The sequence below is a fragment of the Vombatus ursinus genome, unplaced genomic scaffold, assembly GCF_900497805.2.
Source record: "Vombatus ursinus unplaced genomic scaffold, bare-nosed wombat genome assembly UNPS02014782.1, whole genome shotgun sequence".
Classification (NCBI taxonomy): Eukaryota; Metazoa; Chordata; class Mammalia; order Diprotodontia; family Vombatidae; genus Vombatus; species Vombatus ursinus.
The window spans coordinates 862,709-887,475 of NW_020954560.1; the positions used below are offsets into that span (position 1 = coordinate 862,709).

The following is a 24,767-nucleotide window of genomic DNA, read 5'->3' on the forward strand; positions in this document are numbered from 1 at the left end:
TCAAAATTATCTGAAATTATTCCCCAGCTGTGCCAGCTTTGTCCACTGTTTAATCCTGGGGAAGTCTTAGAATCCTTATTTCCTGTGTTGTGCCCTGTCCCAGTATCTTACTGGAATAGTGGCAGGACAAATTCCATTCAATTGAGCATCCATTTATTAAATCCCTACTACCTGCAAGGCACTGAGGGGATGTGAAGATGAAGTGAGATAGAATTCCTGCTTTAACTTGAGCACAGAGTCTGATACATAGGACACAGTAATAAACGCTTGTTGATGATGGTGAGGATGAGGATGAGGATGGAAACCACTTGTTGGTTATGTTAGAGTGGGGATTCCTTCATGTTTGGGTTTGACAAGGGAGCTGCTGAAGTCCCTTCCATCTCTCAGAATTCTGTGATTCTCTGAGAGGTACAAAAAACAACAGGGGGAAAGGGAGATTTCTTTGAAGTTTCCCATAGCAGGAGGCCCCTGAGCTGAGATTCTAATGAAGATAAAGATTCTGATAGTACTTGACGTACTGATATATCAACATCTGCTTTACCACTGAACCCTAAGGACGATGGGACTTTTCCACTTGACTTGCAGCTGAAACCTTCCCTACAGATTGTCTCCCTTTTTAGTATGTGAGCTCCTTCAGAACAGTGACTTCATAGAACTTTTTTTACAAAGCCATGGTAAGCTCCAAGTAAATGCTTCATTCATTTGTTCATATTGATATAAATGCAAAGATTAATTATAAATATTAGTATTGGTGTTATTTATGGCGACCAGGTCTCTGATCTTGGGCATCAGACGGTAGTAGGTTATAGTAAATACACAGAGAGCAGCCCTGTACAGGTTTCAGTAGAAGGGAAAATGTTGCCCTTGACCCCAGGTGAAAGAGATGCAGGCTAAGTATACTCAAGTGGCATTCTCCAGATTCCTGTATTTGAGGACTGGGGTGTGACCTGGGCTGGAACATTACTGAGAGTCATTTATTTGGAGCACACCCTAAGCGTTCTGACAGTTATACCCCTTTCCTCTGTCACCCCCCCCCCCCCCCCCCCCCCCCCCCCCCCCCCCCGGCTGTAGAACATTTGTGACTTTCTCGGCCACTTTCAGGAGTATGAGTCACCCTGCTACAGTCAGCTCTAAGCTCAGGCAGAAGGAAGCATAAATAGTCAAGAAGTGCGTGGCCTCTCTTTAAGACCTGCTGATTCCACCTCTGCGGGCTCTCATCGCCCACCCCTTCTCTCTGCTCATTGTGGCTGTCTTAGTGAAGATCTGCCCAGATATCACTACCTCCATGAAGCCCTGTCTGAGCTCTTCCCCACTGCAGTCAGTAATGATCTCCCCTTTCCTAGACCGTCCTTCATTCATTTATTCGATTGTGTAGTAGGTGTATTGCCCTATTGGACTACAGGATCCATAAAGGCAGGTACTCTCTCTTATCTAAAGTTGGCACCTCTCTTAGTGCCTAATACAGTGCTGTGCCCACAGAGTTGTTATTGTTCAGTCATGTCTGACTCTTCATGACCCCATTTGGGGTTTTCTTGGCAGAGATACTAGAGTGGTTTGCCATTTCCTTCTCCAGCTCATTTGACAGATGAGGAAACTGAGGTAAACAGGTTTAATCTACTTGCTGAAGGTCACACGGCTAGTAAGCGTATGCGGCTGGTTTTGAACTCAGGAAGATAAATGACTGACTCCAGGCTTGGCATTCTATCAACTGTGCCCCCTAGTTGCCCTCTGCCTATTGTAGACCTTTATTCAATAGGTGTGCTGGACATTCCTTTAAGCAATGAAAACTCACTTAGGGATGTAAACCAAAATGAGAGTAGAAAAGGGATAGCCACATGTTTCCTAACCAGAGACACCCTCAGACCATCTTTGAGACCCACTTGGAAAAATGTATTTTGAGGGGCTTTTTAGGAGTATTTCTGTGTAGATCAGGCCATTTACAATGTTAACATCTCTCAGGTTGTTTGAGTTGAGCATAACAAATATTTCTGCTCATATTTAAAGAAAAGTTAAAAAAATGAATTCAAGTAGTTCAAAGCGGGGATCCTTAGAGGAAAATTGTGTTATTTGATGAGCTTAGGTTCTAGTCTTTTAAACTTTGGTTGGCCCAAGGCTCTGCTCACAAATTCCCCTCCTCGACCGTTTTTGAGTTCACTGGTCGGGCAGGCATGATTTATTATTTTGTGCTGAACCTATGAATGCAGTTTCATTTTGGTCCCAAAATTGTGCTTTGGGGCCCTGGGCAGACATGAGCAGCGGACCTTAGGTGGATATGAGTCAAATCTAACTGGTTGAACTTTTCTCCCAGCTCTCATTTATAGAATGATGAGCCCAAGGAGTTTGTTAAAACTCTCATGGCTGTCAGTTGCTTCAATTTCAGTAACTCTTTTTTGGCATGAAAAACTAGGCAGTGACTGCCAAAGTTGGTGCATGAGCCTTTTGTGTCTGGGGCCTTGGGCTTTTGCGCATTTTAGTTTTTTGAACCAGGTGTCCCTGATTCTGTCCAATTTTTAGCTGGTGACAGGCTGATCTGTAATGTGAGGCTTTTCCCATCACAGCTTTCAATTTTATTTATTTATTTATTTTTAAGAGAAAACTGTATAGAGATTGTTCCCCCTGGTTCAGAGTGGAAAGTCATTATTTTCTGGGAGCTCAAAAATACCCTCATTTGTATTCTGGATGGAGAGAGCAGGAAATGTCTCAGATTTCAGTTTCTACTCTGTCATGCTGATTATGAGCGCCTGATTACAAGCCTGTTCTCTGGATTTATGTATTGCCTTCCTGGATCCTACTTTTTTAGTTTCTTATCGCTCTTCATAAAAATCCTTCTCGGATTCCTTATCGTGGCATGGAGGTGAGCCCTCAGTTCTCAAAAACTGGGCCAGAAGAACGTAATCCCTGGCAGATGCTACAGATGGAAATGCTTCAAGTACGAGCCCTGTGACGGACAGTGTTTGTTATTTGAAGACCAACCTGACTGAGTTAAGGACTCATCACCAGCAAGATAGTGATGAACATCTAGGTGAATTTTTTTGGCCTTGGAGATGAGTACAAACATACAAGATAGCTGCTAGTCCTGTGCAACTATTTCTGCAGTGATTTTAATAGAATGGTGGAAAAGGAGGTAGAGGGTAGGAGCTGTTAAGAATTGCACCGTTCTGAGACCATTGGTAAACACTAGTTGAATTTAACTCCTGATATTCCTTATGTGTAGTCTTTGTCCAGTGACCAAGGGGATAAAGTGCTAAAGGAACTGAATCACCTCCATAGTAATACCAGGAAACTAAAAAAATGAACCTTAATAAAAGAATAACTCATACAGGTTCCCTTTGGAGGATTGAATAAATGGAGTAGAAGAGTTGGCGTTCTCCAGGGAAGACCAGTCTAAGAGCTCTGTTGTATGACCAAAGACCACAAGAACCATTTCATGGGACCATTGATTATCCCAATTCATAGTGCCCGCGGTTGGTGGTTGTTCTTCATTCTCAAAGAGGACCAAAATGGCATCTCTGTGTTGGAGTCAAGGTGCAGTGTGTCTGACTGTGACTGATCGGGCAATGCTCATGGTAAACACAAGCTAAGAGCCCGCCATGATGATCATAATAGCCTAGATTAGAACTGGAAGGGACCCTCAGGGACCATCTAGTCCTACCCCCTCATTTTACAGATGAGGAAACTGAGGCCCAGAATATTTTGATAATTCTAACTTATGCACCAACGGTATAGGGTGAAGAGTAGAGAAATTCAATAAAGAGTTTGATGAGATGCTTCAAAGCAAGTTGGTGTATAACTTTATATACAATTATTTCACTGCAATTGTGAATACGGAGGAGAGGATCATGAAAAGTTCATTAGAAAACGGACCCATACACTGCAAAATATGTAGTTCAGGATCGAGAAACAAAAGAGACCAAAGGTTAGTAGAATCTTCAGTGTCATGCCTGTACATCATTCAGGATGAGAGTCCTAATTGTGGTGAACACCAAACAACATCACAAGTGAAATTGGCTACATCTTAATAGGCAGGAAATGACTGTGCAGTCAGATCATTGACTGATAATCATAAAGGTAAATTAGAAGGGAAGGTAAAGGCGAGAATAATACACTGCATATTATTATAGCAGCTCCCACCTGATGTACTTTAACTGTGAGTCATGTCGCCTCTCACCTCAGTTTCTGTAGCTGTAAAATGAGAAGGGTGGAATAAATAGGATTGAAGTTCCCTTTCCATTATAAATCTTTGAAATCCTATGAACTCTGAAAAATTGGAAAATGATTGAAGTCATTAACTCTGTCATTGTTACTTAGAGAATTTTGTGATGCACAACAGTTACCCCAATGAGAAGGCCAAGGAGCTCAAAAACCACTTTATCCATTAAGTGATTGACTGGTTGCCGGGCACAGTGATGTGACAACGAAGGCCAGTCCAGGTTTTAGATGGAAGTTTACAAGTGTCTCATCACAAAAGAGTAAAAAGCAGTTGAGAGGAAACCAACCCTGTAGAACGCTTGAGACCTGGGAAAGTTAGATCATCCCAAGAGCATTTTATACGTGAACCTGGAAAGAAAACAAAAAGACAGGAGTAATCTAATGATATTTCTATAGTTAACTCTTCTCTTCAGCAAATTCAATAGAACCGCTACAGTGGACTCTACCTCCTCAGGATGTGAAACACACACCTTTAAAGACATGCGGTGATGAATTTTCAAAATATCTCAGAGGGGAGAATTCTTGAAGCATATGAAAAGATCACAAATCATCTAAAATATCACTAAAATATTATAAAAAATAATAAAAAATATATAAAGTATCACAAATATCATATACAAATATCACCCAAAAAAGGCAATCAAAAAGACTACAATTGCCAACACATAAGTCTACTTTCTAATCTCTAAAATCTTTGTATGAATGGTCTGAGACTATATTTTGGGTGTGCTTTAATGAAAAATAAATGGCAATGGCTTATTTCCTATGCCAGACTAAATCTTCATAGCCCTACCCCATACTGAGAAATGTAGAGACTATAATTCTTTCTCTCTTTACTTTTTAAAAAGTAAATAAAAATTAAAATAAAATATTTTTAAAAGCTTGGAATAAAGTACAGTCCCAATTTACATTAAATGATCACTAAAAGGAAACTAAAGTCTGAGTAATTGTAGTAATCAGTCTTTTTGCTAGAGAACAGATAATCAAATAAACCTCTTCTTCCTCTTGGCAAAGAAGTGGAAACCTCGGTGCAGAAGATTCCATAATCTGTCAGATACAGTCACTTCACCAGTTAGTCTTGCTTAACTTTTTTCTTTGTTATAAGAAAGAGTTCTGTGCTAAGGGGTGGGACCATGGAATATATCCAAAAATGACTATCATATAAAAACAACAGACATAAAGTGTGTTTTTTTAAGAGGAAAAAAAAGGATGTTGGTGCAGAATATGGGCAGTTCAGCTTGGTTAGCCAGATTATCTTCCCTACCCTGGTAGGGCATGTTTATTAATACACCACCTCCATTTTCATTTTATGGTATCAATCAATAAACATTTATTAAGTGCCTCCTGTGTGCCAGGCACTATACAAAGCTCTGGGGATACAAAAAGAGGCAAAAGACAGTCGCTGACCTGAAGGAGCTTACAATGATACGGTTTGTCTCTATGAGAGGGTTATAACCAGCATGTTGTTGGGATGTTCTGAAAATGGTACTTGAAAATCTGGATGTAAAAAGGAAAGGCTTTTTGACTTTTGAAATGTGGGTGGGTGGTCCTACTTTCACTTTCCTGGGGTTTTTTTTCTCCATATGGTGGTGATAATACCTCCTTCCTAATTTGGCTGGACTTCGTGCTTTTGGATCAATTTAAAACTTTTGTCATTGGCTTACATCCACTGCTTAGAACGAGATCTTTTTGAGAGCATTTATTTGGTTCCATCATTCTCTTACTGTTCATAGAATTATAGATCGAGGATTGGTGGGAGACCTAAAGGCAATCTAGTCCAGCCCCTCTCTTATTTTATAAATGTGGAACCTGAGGCCCAGAGAAGTTCAGTGATTTGCCCAAGGTTCGAACCCAGGTTTTCTGATGCTAGAGGCAGTGGGTTTTTTCCCATCGTACCTCACATGTTCTACGTTCAAGCCATATTCAGTTACTGACGGTGCCCTCCAAAAATGTCCTGTATTTTCCTATGTCTTTGTTCATTCTGTTCTTAACTCTGTAATGCCTTTTGGAGATTAAGTCTACCAGTGATTGCCTTTCCTTTGCTGCTCTTGTAGTTTTCCATACCTTTTTTCATTTGGCATTCCCTCTACCTCTCTGCCTCTCTACTGGCTGTCCCTTTGCCTAGAATGCACCCTTTCCTCACCTCCTTTCAGACCTGAGCTCAAGGGCCACCTCCTCCTACCCAAGGCCTCTCCTGATTCCCCTCCACCCCAACCTTGTGTGTGTGTACACACACCTTTGTATACACACCTATATGTATATACGTGATACATATACACATGTAAATATGCACACACATGTACACAAATACGCACATATATTTATATGTATACACTTTGTTTTCCCTCCAATAAAATGGAAGCTTCTTGGAGGAAGGGGTGCCTGGGATGTAGGTACTTAAGAAATACTTGTTGAATTGACTGGCCCCGGAGGAAATACTAGAGCCAATAAGTGCAAAGTATGAGGAGGCTGATTTTGGCTTCGAATATAAGGAAGGAATTTCCAAAATTGCAGCTTTTCCAAAATGAAATGGCTTGTCTTGGTGGATAGCAAGTTATTCAGTGAGTAACTCCTAATTACTGGAGGTCTTCCTGTGGAACCCCCATAATCATCTTTTGGATTTTTTTGGTAGTGGGAGCTCTTGGTTTAGGCATCTGTTTGATTAGATGACCTTTGAGGTGCCTTCCTCAGATAGTCTCTGATTCCCTGACCACTTCAGCCACAGTGACCACTCCTTCTGAATTCCACCAGCATTTAAATTTCTCTTCATTTGGCACCCATCTTCTGCTTCATGTTCATTTTCTTCACGTGCATTGCCCAGTCCCCAACCTCTGACATAAACTCCATGAGGATAATGACTGTCCTATACCTCTTTCTACTTTGCAAAGCGCTGTTCACTTCCTAGACATTCAGAAAATGTGTGATTACCATTGTCCCTTGCTCTGGACTCTACATCATCTCAGCAGTTTTTAAGCTCTTTAAACTTTTATCCAGGCTCTCTACCATTGCTAGTTGATGCTTGTGGTGGCCACAGAAAATGTAGTTTTTATAAGCAAATAGAATTTCCCTTTTCCTTTTCGCAATAGTAAATGGAAAAGGTGCTAAATAGACAGAGCTATCCCATAGCCCAGTTGTCAAATAGCAATAGCGTGAAGTCCCTTAGCAGGTGAAACAATTACTGGTAGAACAAGTTACTAGTTTATGCCCACAAGAACTTGCCAAACTGGACTTTATGCAACACATTTTGGGAGTTCACCAGCAAGACCTAAGTGTAGACTAAGGCGCTTACAAGCTGAGACTTGTTATACCCGGGAATTAGCCCCTTCAGAAGTCTGGCAAAAAGCTATAGAAGAGCTGGGATCTCCTTTCTTACCAGAAGGCTTTTAAATGGCGGGCATCTGAGAACACAACTCTCTTTTCTCCTTGTACTGTCCTCAGAAATGACAGAATGGGTAGCAACCCACTCACATCTTTCATGTGGTCTGTGCTTGGTATCCAGAAGCTGGGTGATTAATCAGGAGGATTCTGATATCCCTTCTGGTGAGTGGTGACAGGTAGTTGAGGAGTAAAAAAAGGGTAATCCCTTGTATTCCTAAAGCTAGATCCTAATGGTAACCTGTGCGCGCTCACCTAAGAGGAAGGGCAGAGAGGGCCTCACTCTAGTCTTGGTGGGAGTGTCATAGAGGAAATGTGTGTGTGCAGGTCCGTCTATCTGCCCTCCTTCGCCCTCCAAGTTGTGATACCCATCAACCTTAGGAAACAAGTTGACATTGAATAGTTCATGGTGCTCAGGAGAATTTTATACGTGGGCCAAGAATATTGGAAGCTATTGTAATAGGATGATGACAGGCAAAGGTATTTGTGTATTGATTAATGATGTGTCTGCCCATACATCTTATTTCTTTTCTTATGAGTGTCATGCTTCTCTCACTGCTATGTATCGTGGGATGGCATACCTGAACTCAAAGCCTGCCTTTGTGACCTTGGGCAAGTTTCTTTGCTTCCCGGGGACTGATAAGGGAATTGGCCTGGATAGCCCCTGAGATCTTTTCCAAGTTGGCAGCCATGATCAAGTTAGATTTTTTGACAGTCACATCACTTTGTTGACTTATTGGGATTTTAATCAAATAAAACTCCCTGGTCCATCACCCAGTGATGTCATTCTTCGAAAACGAAGGATGAAATAACAATGTGAATTGCTATCTAACCACATTCCCCCTTGTTTTCAAAACCTGTTTAGGCATTTACATTTATCCTTAGTTATTTTGATCTTGCTTGATTGAGGTCTTTTTTGATTCTGAGTCTCACACAAGGGTGTGCTAGTAAATGTTTAACAATTGGCTCTTCCAAAAAGCATGACGCACTTTTAGTTTTCGTCTTTATTACTAACATTTTTCTATCACTTTCTTAAGTCTAGACAGCCAATAAATCAATGAATCAAGCCCCGATCTGCAGTGTTTGCCAGTTACTGAGATATAAATGCTCACACTGAAAATTTAACCTCTGGTCTCACAGAAAATGTCTTTGTCTATCTCTCCAACTTTTTGTCATTGATAGCTTTCATAGGCCTGTCATCTATGGCTTCATCCAAGCCAGTGAATAAAATATTGGAACAGGGCCAGACCAAGGACAGAGTCCTATCTATGGCTTACATAGTCTTTACCCAAGTAGACCTAGAAAGTCCAGGCTCCTCATCTTTGGTCTTACGTATTTGTGTGAGTTCTCTTTATATTTTGGCTGTTCACCCTTATCAGACAGATATTTGCTGCAAAAATTTTTCTCCTATTTGTCAGATTCTCCTCTTATTCTGGTTCCTATTGATTTTATTCATACAAAAGCTTTTCAGGGGCAGTTAGATGGCTCAGTGGATAGAGGAGCACTATCTCACTAGATTCAGGAAGACATGAGTTCAGATCTGGCCTCAGACACTTGACACTTACTAGCTGTGTGTCCCTGGGCAAGTCACTTTACCCCATTGCCTCACAAAAAAAAAAAAAAAAGCTTTTCAATTTCATGTAATTGAAATCCATTTTCTCTTTTGCAATTATCTTTAACCCTTGCTCACTTAGTTAAGAACTTTCCCTGTTAGCCGTATCTATGAAAGGTACATGATATCATTGTCTTTTAAATTTTCTCTGGTGTAACCTTTATATTGAGGTTGCATATTTATTTTGAGTTTTGGGAGGAATATAATGTAGGAGTAAAGGGAAGAGAATTAGCATTATCATTTGATTTTCTCACAACCTGCAAGGTGTAGGTACTATTATTATCCTCATTTTACAGTTGAGGAAACTGAGGTAAGGAGAGGGTAAGTGACTTGCCTAAGGTCACACATCTAGTAAGTGTCTGAGGCTGGATTTGAACTTAGGTCTTCCTCATTCCAGGCCCAGTGCTCGATATATTGCGTCATCCAGCTTCCTGAGTGTTGGTCCACACCTAATTTCTGCCAAACTACTTTCCAGTTTCCCAGTAATTCTTCTCAAGTATGGAGTTCTTTTCCGAGTAATTTGTGTTCTCCTGCTTATTAACAAACTAAGTCATTTCCATACTTTCTGTCTTGGTATTGAGTGTTCCCAACCTGGTCTCTTACTTCTTAAACATTTAAGATCTCCATTCTACTCTGGCTGGTCTCTGCTGTTTCTCACATACTCCACACTCCTTCTCATCCCCCTGCCTTTGATCAGGATGCTCAGTAAGGTGGGAATGCTCCCGTCCTTTCCCTTTGCCTATAGAAATGCTTCCCATCTTCAGTGCTCAGTTTAAGTTCCACCCAACTAGGTCCAGCTGCTCCAGCCCTTACTAATTGTGTCCTCTTCCTTACTGACCATATCACTCTTTTAATGCTTGCTCATATTTTGCTTTTTTATTTTTTAATGTATGCCTTGTCTCTCTAGTGATTTTGTAAGTTTCTTGAGGCCAGCAGCCATTTAAAGAATACCTTTGCACACCCCCTTACAACATAAAACACTGTACTGGATATGTTCTAAATTGTAAGCTCCTATGGGCCACATATAGCATCCTACTTATTGTGTATCTCCTTCAGCATCTAGGGCAATGCGTTGTACGTAAGTGCCTAATAAATGTTTTTAAATCTTGAATGAAAGACCTTCAAAGGAATACCAGCTCTATGGTCTCTGAACTGTAATTTTGGATTGAACTTAATTTTGTATGCAGAACTGCATAGGGGTCTACTTGGGTGCCATGTTAGTCAAGCAAATAGTTTTTCTCTTCTGTACAAATATAAATCTAGATCTGGAAGGCACCTCAAAGACCACTTAATCCAACCTCTTCATTTTAGAGGTGAGTTTATATCGGTATTCTCCTGTGCTGGCAGGATGATGGCATGAAGGAAATGAATCACGTAAATAAACATTTAATTTTGGAAGGAAACAATTTTTTTGTTTCTTATGTCAGATGAAGAATGTTTTGGTAGAGCTAGGCAAATGAAAAAAGGACCCTGGCAGAAATAAGGCCAAATAGGACCAGTCTTCTGGAATGGGAACTCCTCAGTCCTAAAGGATTTCTAATGTACAATAAAGGTATCCTTAAAAGGTAGCACAGTGACTTCCAACTCTCGTTTTCATATCAGTCTGTGAAAGAGGTGATGTGTGCTTTTCAGTGAATGATGAGATATTTTCAATTCTGATAACTTTTCTTCAAAGACCAGTCTCATCCCTGGAGTAATGCCTTTTGTATTTGCAAAGTTGTTGTCCCTCCCCCTTCCAGTGACCTGGGTGTGGGGGTGTGTGTGTGTGTGTGTGTGTGTGTGTGTGTATGTCCGTCCATGTCCATGTGAGCACAGAACAAATGAATGAATGAAAAAGTGAAGGGGGAATACAAGAAAAAGGCTAAACTTCCAGTAATGTAAAGAGAAATAGCATAAACTTTAAAAGCCTGGGACACAAGAAGATAAAGAGAAGAGGGAAAACAGAAGTGAAAATCACCAAAATCTCAAAGAAATAATATGAAGGAAAGTAAAGCAGATGAAAGACAGAATCCTGTGACCCTCCTAGAGGCTAATGAACAAGAGCAAGAAACTATAGAATTGTTAAAAAGGTAAAGTTCGTAAAAGAAATCTGGGATGAAATTAGGTCAGAATTTGTTGTTCCAAGAACAGAAATTAGCTCTTAGTGCAGAATTTGAAAACCCAGTTGGCAGAGTAGGAAAAACTGAATACACAATTTAAAAAAAAACCTTTCCAAAGAAGTGGAAGCTACTAGGGAGAGAATGACAGATTGGGATGTATTACTGACATGGAAGAAAATTCCTAGAAGAGAAGTAAAAGGCAACAGTTCTATTAAAACAAACATGACTAGAGTGACACCTGGAAAATAAGATGTGCAGGGATAATTTAAGAATCATAGATCTCCCCAAAGACCATGACCCATCAAACTGCCTGAATTCAGCAAACCATACAAGAAAACTGTGAAGAAGTTTTGAATAAAAATGAAACATTAGTTGAGAGAATTCACAAATCATCATCAGTCACCTTGCATGATGGATCAGTATTTTACTTCTTTCCTTTTCATCCCATTGTACTAATGGAAAACTCAACTACAGAAGGATGGAGCAATTTTGCTCAAGATTACACTTCTCATCTCTGACAAGAGTCCTTTTTTCCCTCCAATTCCCATTCTAAAATTTGTGTTTTTTAGCCTCATTATATCACTATGAGATATCAAAGTGATGATTATAGCAAGTGGAAAATACTTAGATTTTTTAAAAAAGATATTCATTCTGTCCTGAACCATGCCTCAGATCACCCCATATCTAGGCAAGAAGGAAGTGATACTTCAGTTGCTTAGATACCACCGCTAAATTAAATTAGTGGGGCAACATGAAAATATTGAGTCAGCACCAAAATTAAAGTCTTATTTCTGTTGAAACTTTCAACTGCAGCAACTCTCCACTCAAGATACACTGCCATATTTTCATTTCTAAATCTCCCATGAATCCTAGTAAACACAGCTGTTGGCAGTCTAAGCGAGCATCTTTGCAAGGAGGGGAACAGAGCAGAGCTTGGTGAATAGCAGTCACTTAAGGTAGCCTGCCCTGAAGAGCTTACCCTGGCCCCTTGTGTTTTCTGATAAGCTTTACTTCCCTTTTCCACACTTATGCTAGAAAGCCATCCCTTCTCTCAGCCTTTGTCTAGAATTGGACACAGGGTTGCTCAGAAAATTCTTGATTGAATGATTTTTTTTTTTGTGCTATCTCTGTGGTACGGGATGATTGTTGTCTGGGTTGAAACATCACGTGCTTTCCTGTTATGGAGTTTTTGTCCATCAGTGACTGTGAAGTAAAGTAAAAAGTGAATTTGAGGAGAGTGGAATGTAAGTAGACTAGGGGTCCTCATTATTGGAGTATTCATTATCCATACCCCCAGAGTGATGCTATTCTATATGACCCGTACCCGTGTTTTCATCGAGGTAGGGAAACTCCTATCAATGCAGATCAGTAGATGAGTAGAATAAAACTTAATAAGTTGTTGAGGGGCGGTATGAGAAGCTAGGTGACCTCCAAGGGTAATGTTACCCCAGTATGTGTCCCACCTGAGACTTGAACCCAGGTCTTCCTGACTCGGAGGATGACTCTTTATCCACTGTGCTACATTGCATCCCTGTATTTCTATGTAAGGGAGTAAAAGTCATCATAATATAAAGAACATTTACTTATGAACTGATGCACTTAAAAATTAGCCTCCACTCAGACATCCTTGCCATTTAAAGCTAGCCTCTAAACAGTCTGTCCTTACCCATTGCCAGTTAGCCTTTCCTGGTCTCTTCTTGATTGTTGTAAAGTGAATCAGGAGAGAAGGCTTTGAATATCAGAGAGTTAATAGAGGCAGAGGCTTTAGGGGAAATTTATGAAGCACTTGAATATTTTTGTAACAATCACCATCTTTATTATGATTTTTCTGTCATATACTTTTGTTGAAAAAATTACACCCTCAAAAAAACCTTTTTTTCTTTGTTCATTAGTACATAGTTATAATTGTAATCTTAGTTTTGTTAAATAAAACAGACTTATTTACATACTTTCATTTCATTTTTCAAGATAAAATCCGCAGAATGCCTTTTTAAAAACTATTTACTATGAAATTTTGATCCCCATTTTAAGTGGATTCACTTTAAGTAACTTTTTTCTAGTACCAGTTATCCATCAGTAACAAGGGTCTTGTGTATATTTTTTTGATCTGATTCTGAGTCCTTGGAAAAACAGGTTTTGAGAGGTCCTTAATGTCTTTAGGTTCAACTTAATGTCATGGTTTACAAATATTAAGATTTAATTTAATTCAACAAACATTTGTTCTGTGCTGCTTGTGTTCAAGTTACTGAGCTGGACCCTACATGTCAAAAAGTCCCTTCTGGTGATGATCCGATTTGATCTTTTAAAGATCTGACATGAAGGAGACCATCCATCAGCTTTAGAGTTTGTGATTTGGCTGTCAGATTTATTCTTACTACTGTTTAAAATTCCTTAACTTCCATTTGAAGCTGTACCTGCTTTGTCCTGGTCATGGGGAGAGTAGATGTTATCCCATCCCCCTGGCCCACCCAATAGTAGTGTGAGAAACATCTTAAGATTGCCACCATGTTGTGGTTCAGTCTGACACTCTGTGTCCCTTTATACTCTGTAGATTTCCTCTGTCGTTTCTGTCTTTAGGGTGGACATGCTCAGGCCAGACCCCTCTCCAGACTCTGCCTTTCCCCATTCTCACTTAAAAGTGCCAGGGTTTTTTCATGCTATCATTAATTTCCACTGTTGCCTTTTTTTTTTGCTAGGAGGGGAAGGCTAGGCAATGGGGTGAAGTGACTTGGCAGGGTCACACAGCTTAGCCTTTTCTTTTTGACGTAGATATTTCCTTTCCTTGTTTTCTTTTTTCTTCATCTCCTAATTATCCTTCAACCTGTTCTTGTTATTGGTGTGTATGTGATCCCAGGCATTTTCCATGTTTTAAAGAGTCCTGAATTCCATGTGTATTCCCTCCCTCCCTAGCAGTGTAACTGTAGGAAAGCCACTTAATCTTGCTACATGTTAGTTTCCTCATCTGTAAAATGGGGATAATAATGCCCATAAAACCTACCTCACAGATTTGTTGTGAGGATCAGATGAGCTAACGAAAACATTGCATAAATGTCAGCTGTGATTATTTTTTTAGCCAGTCAAATTCCCATGAGGCCAGAGTTTCTAGGGAATGGAATATGGTTCTGTTTCTCTATGGTTTTTCTGGCATAAACCATCATAATTTGTATTTTTTATACATACATATATATGTGTGTGTATGGATATGTGCACACATACATATAGCTGTGTGTATGTGTATACATGTGTGTGTATATATATGAATATATGCACATGTGAATCTTGATAGATGGGTAGATCTTGTTTGTGCATAGTTATTTACATGTTATCTCATCCCACCTCTGTTAGATTGTGAGTTCCTTAACGTCAGGAACTGTTTTTACCTTAACATGGTGCCTGGTACACACTAGGCACTTAATAAATACTTTTTGACTTGACCTTGGCATTCAAAGCGCTTCCTAACCCAGCCCCTTCCTCCCTTTCCAGTCTTCTTACACCTTACTCCCCAATATGTACTCTTTGATCCAGTGACCTGGCCTCCTGGCTGTCCCAGGAACAGGACACTCCATCTCTTGGCTCTGCACATTCTCTCTGGTTATTCCCCGTGTGTGGAATGTTCTCCCTCTTCTGCTCCAACTGTAGACCTCTCTGGCTTCCTTTAAGTCTCAACTAGAATCCTACTTCCTAGAGGAACCCTTCCCCCACTCATCTTAATGACAGTGTTTCCCTTCTTTTAATTGTTAAATATCTATTCTGTATATAGCTTGTTTTGTATATATTTGTTTGCATGGTGCCTCATGGCACCTCTGTCTCATAGAGGACTAGCACTTATGGTGAGAGGGCTTGATGAGTCCTTTTCAGGGTTCCTCATCCACCTTTGGTGTCTACTTTTCACCCAGCTCTCACCTGTGGCTCCAAGAAGCTGTAGCATGTGCAGTGGCTACACCACAGTAAACCATCTCAGGAGACAGGCTACAGGTTGAGGGTAATCGACGGGCCTCAGACCTGTTGGTGAGTTAAAGGGGTGTCTAGCCCAAACGTGAAGACTTCCCCCAGTAGAATAGGTGAATGAGAACAGTTTGTTGCAATGGCCATGATCGCTTAGAGTTTGGTCAGACATGGAAGATGCTAAGGTCATCCACTTCATCTTGGGCCATCTTGACTTTTGTCTTGCCACTATACTTTGATGACTCTGGAAGAGGAACTGAGGCTGACAACTTTGTGTCGTTCTGCCTCACTTAAATCCAGTTCATGCACGAGTCAAAACATCACCCCGTGAGTCATTGATTCTCTCCAAAACCTGAGGACAAAGAGCATAAGTTTCTTGAGGACAGGGACTGTCTTTTGCCTCTTTTTGTATCTCCAGCACAGCACCTGGTAACTAGTGGATGCTTAATAAATGTTTATTGAGTGATTGACTTGACTGGTGAATGGTGGTGAGGGCAAGCCAAGTGCCTATAGCATGACATGATGGTACTGACCACCTGGGAATAATAGTCCTGGTGTCTGTGTTCTCTTTCCCCCCAGGTCAGTTTTGCACAGAGGATGTGGACGAATGCCAGCTGCAGCCCAACGCTTGTCAGAATGGAGGTACCTGCACCAATCACAATGGGGGCTATGGTTGTGTCTGTGTCAATGGATGGAGTGGTGATGACTGCAGTGAGAATATTGATGACTGCGCCTTTGCGGCCTGCACTCAGGGCTCCACCTGCATTGACCGTGTGGCCTCCTTCTCCTGCACATGCCCAGAAGGAAAGGCGGGTAAGAAGAACAGGGAGTCTGGTCAGCTGGGAGGGGGTGGGGGAGTTTTCATAGCTTGTCCTGTGTGATACCAAAGTGCTCGAAATGCCATTTTTAAGTGTCGATAATTCAAAACTTTCCTTCTTGAAATGTAGTCCTGTATACAAAGTATGGGGAGTCAGAGCTTCAGGGTTTTATTTTTGTCCGGGTGACTTGGGGTTGATTGAGCACTATTCATTTTTGCTTTCTGTACCTCATTTTCTCTTGCCGAAAACAAGCTTACTAGCTGCTGACATCCGAGAGTATCTTTTCATCTCCTTGAAACTCTAACATTAAAAAACTCTTCAGGAATAAAAAGTAATAATTATTAGTGATAAAGGGACTTTGGGACTTGATCTCAACATGAAATGTGTTTATCGGTGCTCTCATTAAACTAAACTTGTGCCAAGAAAAAGTAAAAATATGAAGAGTCTAATCAGGAAAGGTCGAATTCAAGAATATCTCAGCCCTCTGCCATCATCCGCTGGGGCCTTTAAATGCGAAATTAAAGTAGCTCAAACCACTGCTAATTGAATAGCTTTTAGATGAGGAGGAAGCAGATGAAAAAGTTAGGAAGATAGAACAGTTGTGAAACATTTCATTATGAATGCTTTTTTCAAAGGCCCCACCTCCAGCTTTGCCACAGGGGTCTTACTCATGTGTCCCTAAGCGGACTGCAGACTGGAAAATCTAGTTCCCAGGTGACTGTTCTCGTTTGGTGGACAAGGGTGCCTGGTAATGTCTTCTTCAGAACCCCTCAGGTTCCCAGAAAAGGAAAGCTGCCGCTCTGAAACAGCTGTTTAAAATTAGCAGGACGCCATTCATTTAGGTTTACCCTCCTTGAGGTGGTACGAGCCTTATGCTTACCAGGGATCAGGAGTCTAGTGAAACTCAGCTTTTGCTCTCATTTGCTCGTCCTCAGAGAAGGGGTGAAGGGAGGTCTTCCTGTTCAGAGAGGTGGTCATGGGAAGGCTCGCATCATTCAGGATCACCTCCACATCCATAAGTCCATGTCCATCTGAGGGTAGAGGGTCCAGAACACGAGGACCATGTTGGAAAAGCTCTGGTTTCTTTCCTGGTGGGCCCAGAGTGGCCTCCAAGGCAGAACCAGGAGTAGAGAGAGATTTCCTGCTGTTGTAGATGTGCCCCACCCTACCAACACCAACCCTCAGGACTGTGGGTGTTATTGATCACCCAGGTTTGGGTAAACCTTCTCCGCTCTGGTAAGGGAGAGGATGATTTTCTTCAGTAATGATCTCAGACCACCTTAAAGATGACCCTAATGCCCAAGAGTGGGGGGGAGGGGGCATTACAGCCTTGCTGTACACTGCCCTGTTCACCCTGCACCTAAAATATTATGTTTGGTCAGTTCTGGGCACCACAGTTGCTAAAGCAATACAAGATTATGCCATATGAGGACAGGTTTGAAGGAACTGGGGATGTTTATCCTGTAGAAGAGAGGATTTAAGGGGTCGTGATGGCAGTCTTCCAGGATTTGAAAGACGGTCATGTGACAAGAAAAAGTTAGACTTGGTCTTCATTCTGTGGGTCAGAACTTAAAAGCGTGAGGAGAAGTCGCAGAGACAGATTTAGGTTTACTTTTGGGACAACATCTTAACAGCTAGAGCATCCAAAAATGGAAAGGGCTGCCTTGGGAATGAGTGAGTCTCCTCTCTTTGGAAGTCTTCTGGAAGAGGCCAGATGACCACTTAGATGGAATGTTATCACGGGCGTAGATCCTGCTGTTATTCTAACAGTGACCTCCCATTCCTCTTCTTCTGGGGACAGGTCTTCTGTGTCACCTGGATGATGCATGCATTAGCAACCCATGCCACAAGGGGGCGCTGTGTGACACCAACCCCCTGAATGGGCAGTACATCTGCACCTGTCCACAAGGCTACAAGGGGGCTGCCTGCACCGATGATGTGGATGAATGTGCCATGGGTGAGTACATGTGACTTGGGGCACCTAGGGGGCGCCATAGTGCACGGTGCTGAGTCTAGAGTCATGAAGACCTGAGTTCAAACCTTCTCAGGCACTTACTAGCTGTGTGACCCTATGCAAGGCATTGAACCCCTGTTTACCTCAGTTTCTCTACCTGTAAAATAGGGATAATAATAGCACCTATGTCGCAATGTTGATATGACGACCAAATGAGATAATCATTATGAAGTGCTTAGCACATTTCTAGCACATAGTAGGCGCTATATAAATGTTAGCTGTTGTGATTATTGACCTCAGTTTCTACAACTGTAAAATGGGGTAATTATAGTACCTACCTCCCAGGATTGTTATGAGAATCAAATGAAATAATTACTTTAAGTGCTTAGCACAGTGCCTGGCACATAGTGAGTGCTATGTAAATGTTAGTTGTAGTTGTTATTTATAATAATAATTATTGTTAGTAACCTCAGTAACTGTAAAATGGGGGATAATAATAGCGCCTACCTCCCAGGGTTAATGTGAGGACCAAAAGAAATTATAATTGTAAAGTGCTTAGTACAGTGCCTGGTGCATAGTAGTGCTATCTAAATGTTAGCTATCATCATCATCATCATTATTATTATTATTATTATTATTTTATCCTCTACATAAAGCAGAGAAGCACAGCCATACTTAGTATGCTTTAAATAAGCACAGACTCTTAAACTTGCATAAAACCTCTTTACCCCAAGAGTATCATGCCCACATCTGGTGAGAAGCTTGGCATATGCTCACAGCCTAGGAATTCTTCAGCAGAGCAGATATGGCCCCATTGCCGACAGTGAAGGGAAAGCCTTCTGGCCGTGTGGGTGGAGGCAGACAGGGCAGCACAAAGAGGGTGTTTGTCCTGGCTGACTTTATGGAGGCTGAATGGGAAACTGAGTCACCAAACCTTCAAGAGACTGGCCTTGCTCCTAATAGCAAAACTTTGGCTGGGATTGGAGAGAGTTCAGGTGTTTCTGCGGTCATTGGTCCTATCCCCTTCCTTCCCTTTGGTGGAACATGCCTCCCTGAGGGCTTTTTAATTCTGAAGATTTGTGTCTTTGCATTTTAGCCAATAGTAATCCTTGTGAACATGCGGGAAAATGTGTGAACACAGAAGGCGCCTTCCACTGTGAGTGTTTGAAGGGTTACACAGGACCCCGCTGTGAGATGGACATCAATGAGTGCCATTCAGATCCTTGCCAGAATGATGCCACCTGCTTGGACAAAATTGGAGGGTTCACATGCCTCTGCATGCCAGGTAAAGGCAGAGTCCGGGCAAGATCCTCCAGGATGGGAGCTCTGGGGAGGAACAAATGGGTTGTCATGTCCAGGACAGTGCCTGGTGACCAGAATTCAACTGTACCAAGGGCAGTCTGGTTACTGTCTTTGACAGTAAATCCTGCCCATCACTGCCTCAGGAGACACCGAAGTCAGCCTTCTACTAAAAGGCCTTCAAAGGCCCCCACATTGGTGAGCTGAAGATGCAAAAAAATAATTTGTCCAAGTCGTATTAATCTGATCCCCTTTAAATCAGGAGTTCTTAACCTGGGGTTCATGAATGTTATATGTGTGTATATATGTGTGTGTGTGTGTGTATGTGTGTGTATATATATCTATATATATACACATACATATATATACACATACATATATATATACATACATATATATATATACCTACACACATTTTATTTTATTTATCTTTTATTTTATTTTATTTTGTCTTTATATGTGTGTATATATGTATTATATACACATATTTCTATTTTATTTATCTTTATATGTGTGTATGTATATTATGTATATACACATATTTCTATTTTATCTTTATGTGTATATGCATATATATGTATACATATATATACATGCATGTGTGTATAAAAAACACTTTTTCAGTATAACTGGTTTCCATTGTAATCCTATGGATATATATTTTATTTTATGCATTTAAATTTTTTATTCAATTTTCTTTTCTTTTCAGTTCCACATTCTCTCCCTCCCCCAGCTCTCCCCCTACCTTCTTATTTTATGCATTTAAAAGCATCATTCTGAGGAAGGGTCCCAAAGGGATCCATGACACAAAATGGGTTAAGAACTCCTGCTTTAAAAAAACCACTCATCATATAAAAATTCAAATTTGTATAATAGATAGGTTAGTAGATTTGTTTTATATATTCTTATTGGTTTTTACTATAGCAAATGCTGTTTACTGTAAGATTCCTTTTCTTGTAGTGAGGGTGAGTATCCCCATCACATTGTGAATTTAAGGTATTTGTCAGTTGACAAAAGTGCCCCTCACCCATGACTTTTTAGATGCTCATCTCCTACGTAAGACAAAGTACACCTGTTTTTTTCTAGTGTAATTCTAACTTTTTCAGAATTATTTCCTTTGTCCCCACAGAGAAAAGTAAAATCCTAATGATGGAGGCTTATGCTGTTGAACCTATGGGTTGTGGAAGGATTGTATGTTAGAGTAAACCAGCCTGTCAGGCACATGTTGTGACTGGGCGTGCCCCCACCACGAAAACTCTGATTAGACATTCAGGACCACCCCAGATAGAAATGTGGATTCAGAGAGCAGGGGGTGGGGATGGGGGTGGTTGTGATCTCATCCTTTCAGAGAACGCTGGTTTGGACCTGCTCTTTGAGTAGTATTGTCAGTCTCAGAACCAGTTCTCAGAGTGTGGGGTGGTCATGCCCCATGACCTGGCATTTGTCTGAGTGTCCAAGTAGGGGACCTAACACACCAAATGACTTCATCATCTCTCCCAACATTCAGTTTTAACATCCTGTTGAAGGCTAGTAGACTGTCACGCACTATAGAGTGATAGATTTGGTGCTGTACACTGCCTTGCTAAAAAGATATGATCAAAAAACTGAAGAAAAGAAAGCTTAGGCTTCTGCAGAAGAATTTTGTTTCAAATATCAGATATAAATCACCTGAGCCAGCAGGACAATGAATGAAGTCACCAGAGAATCAGAACACGAACACACACACACACACACACACACACACACAGCAAATACTGGAGACATACAAGAGTGAAAAAGAACTTTGGAGACATCAGTTTTCTTGGATCTTTTGTCCTCATTCTACTCAACGATATGATGAAAGGTCTTCTGCCTATAGAATGTGGAGAGCAGTCTTATGAGGATGGGGATTTGATTCCTGAAAGGATTAATCCATTCTTTGGTCCAAGATGGTGCATCAGTTATTACCACACACCTTCATCACCCCACAGTGCTATGGTTATCTCTTACTCTTCCCTCATTACCCAAATGTTTCCCCTGGACTTTGATGGCCAAATCCCTTTTCTCTTTGTATGACCATTACCTTCCTATGGAGGCTGTAGGTATCTGCTGAAGTTATCGTGCTTTCTCATGAGCTGTTGGATACCTAGAATATACTGTTTTCTGAGCCTTTTGTATGGTTCATTCTGTGTTCAGGTTTCAAAGGCGTGCATTGTGAATTGGAGATAAATGAGTGTCAGAGCAACCCTTGTGTGAACAATGGTCAGTGTCTAGATAAAGTCAACCGCTTCCAGTGTGTCTGTCCCCCTGGTAAGTATTGCCACCACCTGTCCTAATTTCCTCTTAAGGCATAAAGCCAACTGACCAGAGGGAGGGAAGGAGTTGGAGAGGGAGGAAGGTGTATGTGGGATGGACCTCAGGAGCTCATTAGAATGAGTAATTTGAAGTTGGAGGGTATATATGAAGGTTAGTGAAAAGTCAGTGCAGTAACTCATTTGTCTTCTAAATCTCTTGTGGATAGAACTTTTAAGTTCATTCATAAAATCCTGGGCTTTTCTATCTCCATGTGTCTTTCAGGAAACTCACTCCTCACAGATGCTTCCCATTGTATGTTGTTCAGAACTTGATTTTCCCTCAATTCATATTCTTGTGGTTTCATGAAAGACCAATTCTTTAGTCATTTCCTGACCTATGGATCCAGAAGCAGAAATGTGGCAGTCTAAGGAAGTCCACTTCCTCCTTATTCCCCCAACTCTGACATGAATTCATGCCAAGTCATTTACCTAATGGTTTAATTTTTCCCATTGTTTCTTCAAAGGGTGGTTGCTTATTGCACCTGGAGCAATCATTGTTCCTCGTGGGCTTGTTTCTCCCTTGAATCTCTCTCTGGTTTACTTGGAGTTGGATGCCTTATACCAGGAAGTGGCAGTGTCCAAGAATAACTACAGGTGTTCATGGCCCAACTCCTTGTTCCCCAGTTAGTTTAAGCCAATTATTTCAGTGGCCTCTTGGTCAGAAGAGCTCTAATTATCCCTGACGGTGCAAATTGACTTTGCACCTGTCCTGTCCATAACCTTAACCAAACCCTTCTCTAGGGTTTTTACACGAGAGAAAGAAGCAAGACGATGTCAGGGGTGCGTCACCCTCTAAATCACATTTGGGCTTCCTCAGGTCACCACCTGTATTTCTTTCAGGTTTCACTGGATCAGTCTGCCAGATTGACATCGATGACTGCTCTAGTACTCCATGCCTAAATGGTGCAAAATGCATTGACCATCCCAATGGATATGAATGCCAGTGTGCTACAGGTAGAGCTTTGTTGCTTGTACTCTTTGCGAATGCCCTTGAGCAAAAGTAGGAGAGCACCTCTGGTGGCTTCCCTGCATGGACAATAAAAAGCAAGTTGGGAAGGACGTGGAAGGAATGGCCTTCCGTTGCATTTCCTTCCAGGGGATTTTCACTTCTCCTATTGCTTCCATCCTATAGGACCCATCTCTGCCATTATAACAGTTTGCCCAAGTGGTAGTCCCTTGGTGCCAATCCACTTTCTCTTCCATGATAACAGCTTTCCTGAGTGGTAATTCCTTGGTCAACGTCCTTCTGTTTTAGGTTTTGGCAGTAGTGAATTTCCAACTGACCTTACTGCTCGACTTTGTTTATTCTTTTGTATAAATGAATGGGTTTTAGTTTAATAGTTGTTTTTTCACCTATTGGGGCTTTTTGATAGGGAGACTTTTCCCTTGACCTCCCAAGGCAAGTAGCTGAAGAAAAAAACTCAAAATCCAGGGATAAAACTGTGTGAAGAGCAACGTCAGTCTATGGAAAAGTGAACAGATGTTATTAGCATCCAGGTGTCTCTAACTCTGGGAAAGGCTGGCTTTGCCCTCATTGCCCTTTGTGCTACTAAAGCAGTATAATGGAATAAATGTGGTCTTAGATTCACAAGGTCTGATTGTGGGTCCTGACTAGCTGAATCACTACGCCAAATGGCTATAGGCAAATCATATAACTTCTGAGCTCCTGGGAAATGGAGATAATACTTAGACAATTCACAGGATTGATGTGAAGAAGTGCTTTACAAATTTTAATAAAATACTATTAGTTAATAGTCACAGTAGAACTACTTGCATAGACATATTTTTGGGCCATTGGCACAATTCCTCTTTTAGCTGTGAACTCAAATGAGGATATATTTTGGTCCAGTCTATGCATCATTCTTGCCTTTTCCTACAAACCCCTGAAGTTTACAAAATGACATTTCCAGATCACTTGGGAAAGCAATTTTCTACCATCTTTGGTCTCTGTCTGAGAACATGGGAAGGTATTCTGTTTTCTTTGCATTCAAATAGGCTCACTTTTTAAAAAATTACTCCATTCTTAAAGAATCTAGTTATTGTGAGCATCCTAACCTCTACCTTCCAGTGACTTGCTGTCAGTACAAAGTCAGAACAGAGAGCCAGCATGGTATAGGGGAGTGAGTACTCTATCTAGAATTCCCAGTCCAACTAGCTATTTATTATCCAGTGACTGAAGGTGAGCTACCGTAGTGCTTTCTTTTGTAGTTGCCAGTTAAGGAGATACTGAGCTAATGCCCTCATGTCTGGTACCGTAGGAAAGATTCACTGGAGGGGTATTTTAAAATGTGAATTTATGTTAAAAGGGAGAAGGAGGCATTATTAGAGGCTCTTAGAGTTTATATCAGGGACATTGGAAGTATAGGAGTAGCTCACCCATGAGCCAGTTAGGGGCAGTTGGCCTTTTTCTTCATTGCCTTTAATCCTGGTGGCCATTTCATTCATTCATTAATCTAACAGGGAATCACCGGTTGTATGCATAGCACTGTGCAGTGTCATAGGAAAGGTTGAAGAAATGTGAAAGGATGGCGATTGCTGGTTCCCAGAGTTCAGTCTTGTTGGGAAGCTAGGACACACATACATAAAGTTGTTAAGTAACAGTTTACCGCAGCACCTGGGTAAGTGATAAGGGATTATTACAGAAGGTAGGCGCTCAGAGGACAGGAAGATGAATGAAGCCGATTAGGGAAGGCCTCATGGTGGAACAGGTGAGACTTAAGCTGAAGGTTGAATGGGATCAGATAGAATTAGGTGGGAAAGGATTTAGAGGAGGTGGAAAAGCATTCTCACTGAGGGGAATTGCATGTATAAAATGGGAATTTGAGACTGAATATGACCTATCAGGACACTGAGAATACCGGAGCAGTGCACAGGTTTCACTCTCTTTGAGGAGCAGTTGGAGATAAGGCTATATAGGTGGGATCAGGGCTTTGAATAGCAGGCTAGAGTTTGGACTTTTATAAGTAGTGGTAAGTAATTGAGGGTTTTTGTTTATGAAAGTGACATGGTAAAATTGGTATTTTTAGGAGGTTTATCTGGGAGAGGTAGCTAGGATGATTTGGAGATGGAGGAGACTAGAGACTCATTAGAAGACATGCAATATTCCAGATATGATATAACAGG

The 24,767-nt window shown here is 41.1% G+C and overlaps 1 protein-coding gene across 2 annotated transcripts in view; it reads left to right on the top strand.

The window, feature by feature from the left end:
- The window catches only part of NOTCH2 (notch receptor 2), a 184,660-nt gene that overhangs the window by 110,031 nt on the left and 49,862 nt on the right, over positions 1–24,767 (top strand). For both annotated transcript variants that reach the window (XM_027866775.1, XM_027866776.1), the window contains exons 6-10: positions 15,820–16,053; positions 17,860–18,015; positions 19,109–19,297; positions 21,487–21,600; positions 22,485–22,598. In XM_027866775.1, coding sequence (XP_027722576.1) covers positions 15,820–16,053; positions 17,860–18,015; positions 19,109–19,297; positions 21,487–21,600; positions 22,485–22,598 — 807 coding nt within the window. The remainder of the gene's footprint in view (positions 1–15,819; positions 16,054–17,859; positions 18,016–19,108; positions 19,298–21,486; positions 21,601–22,484; positions 22,599–24,767) is intronic.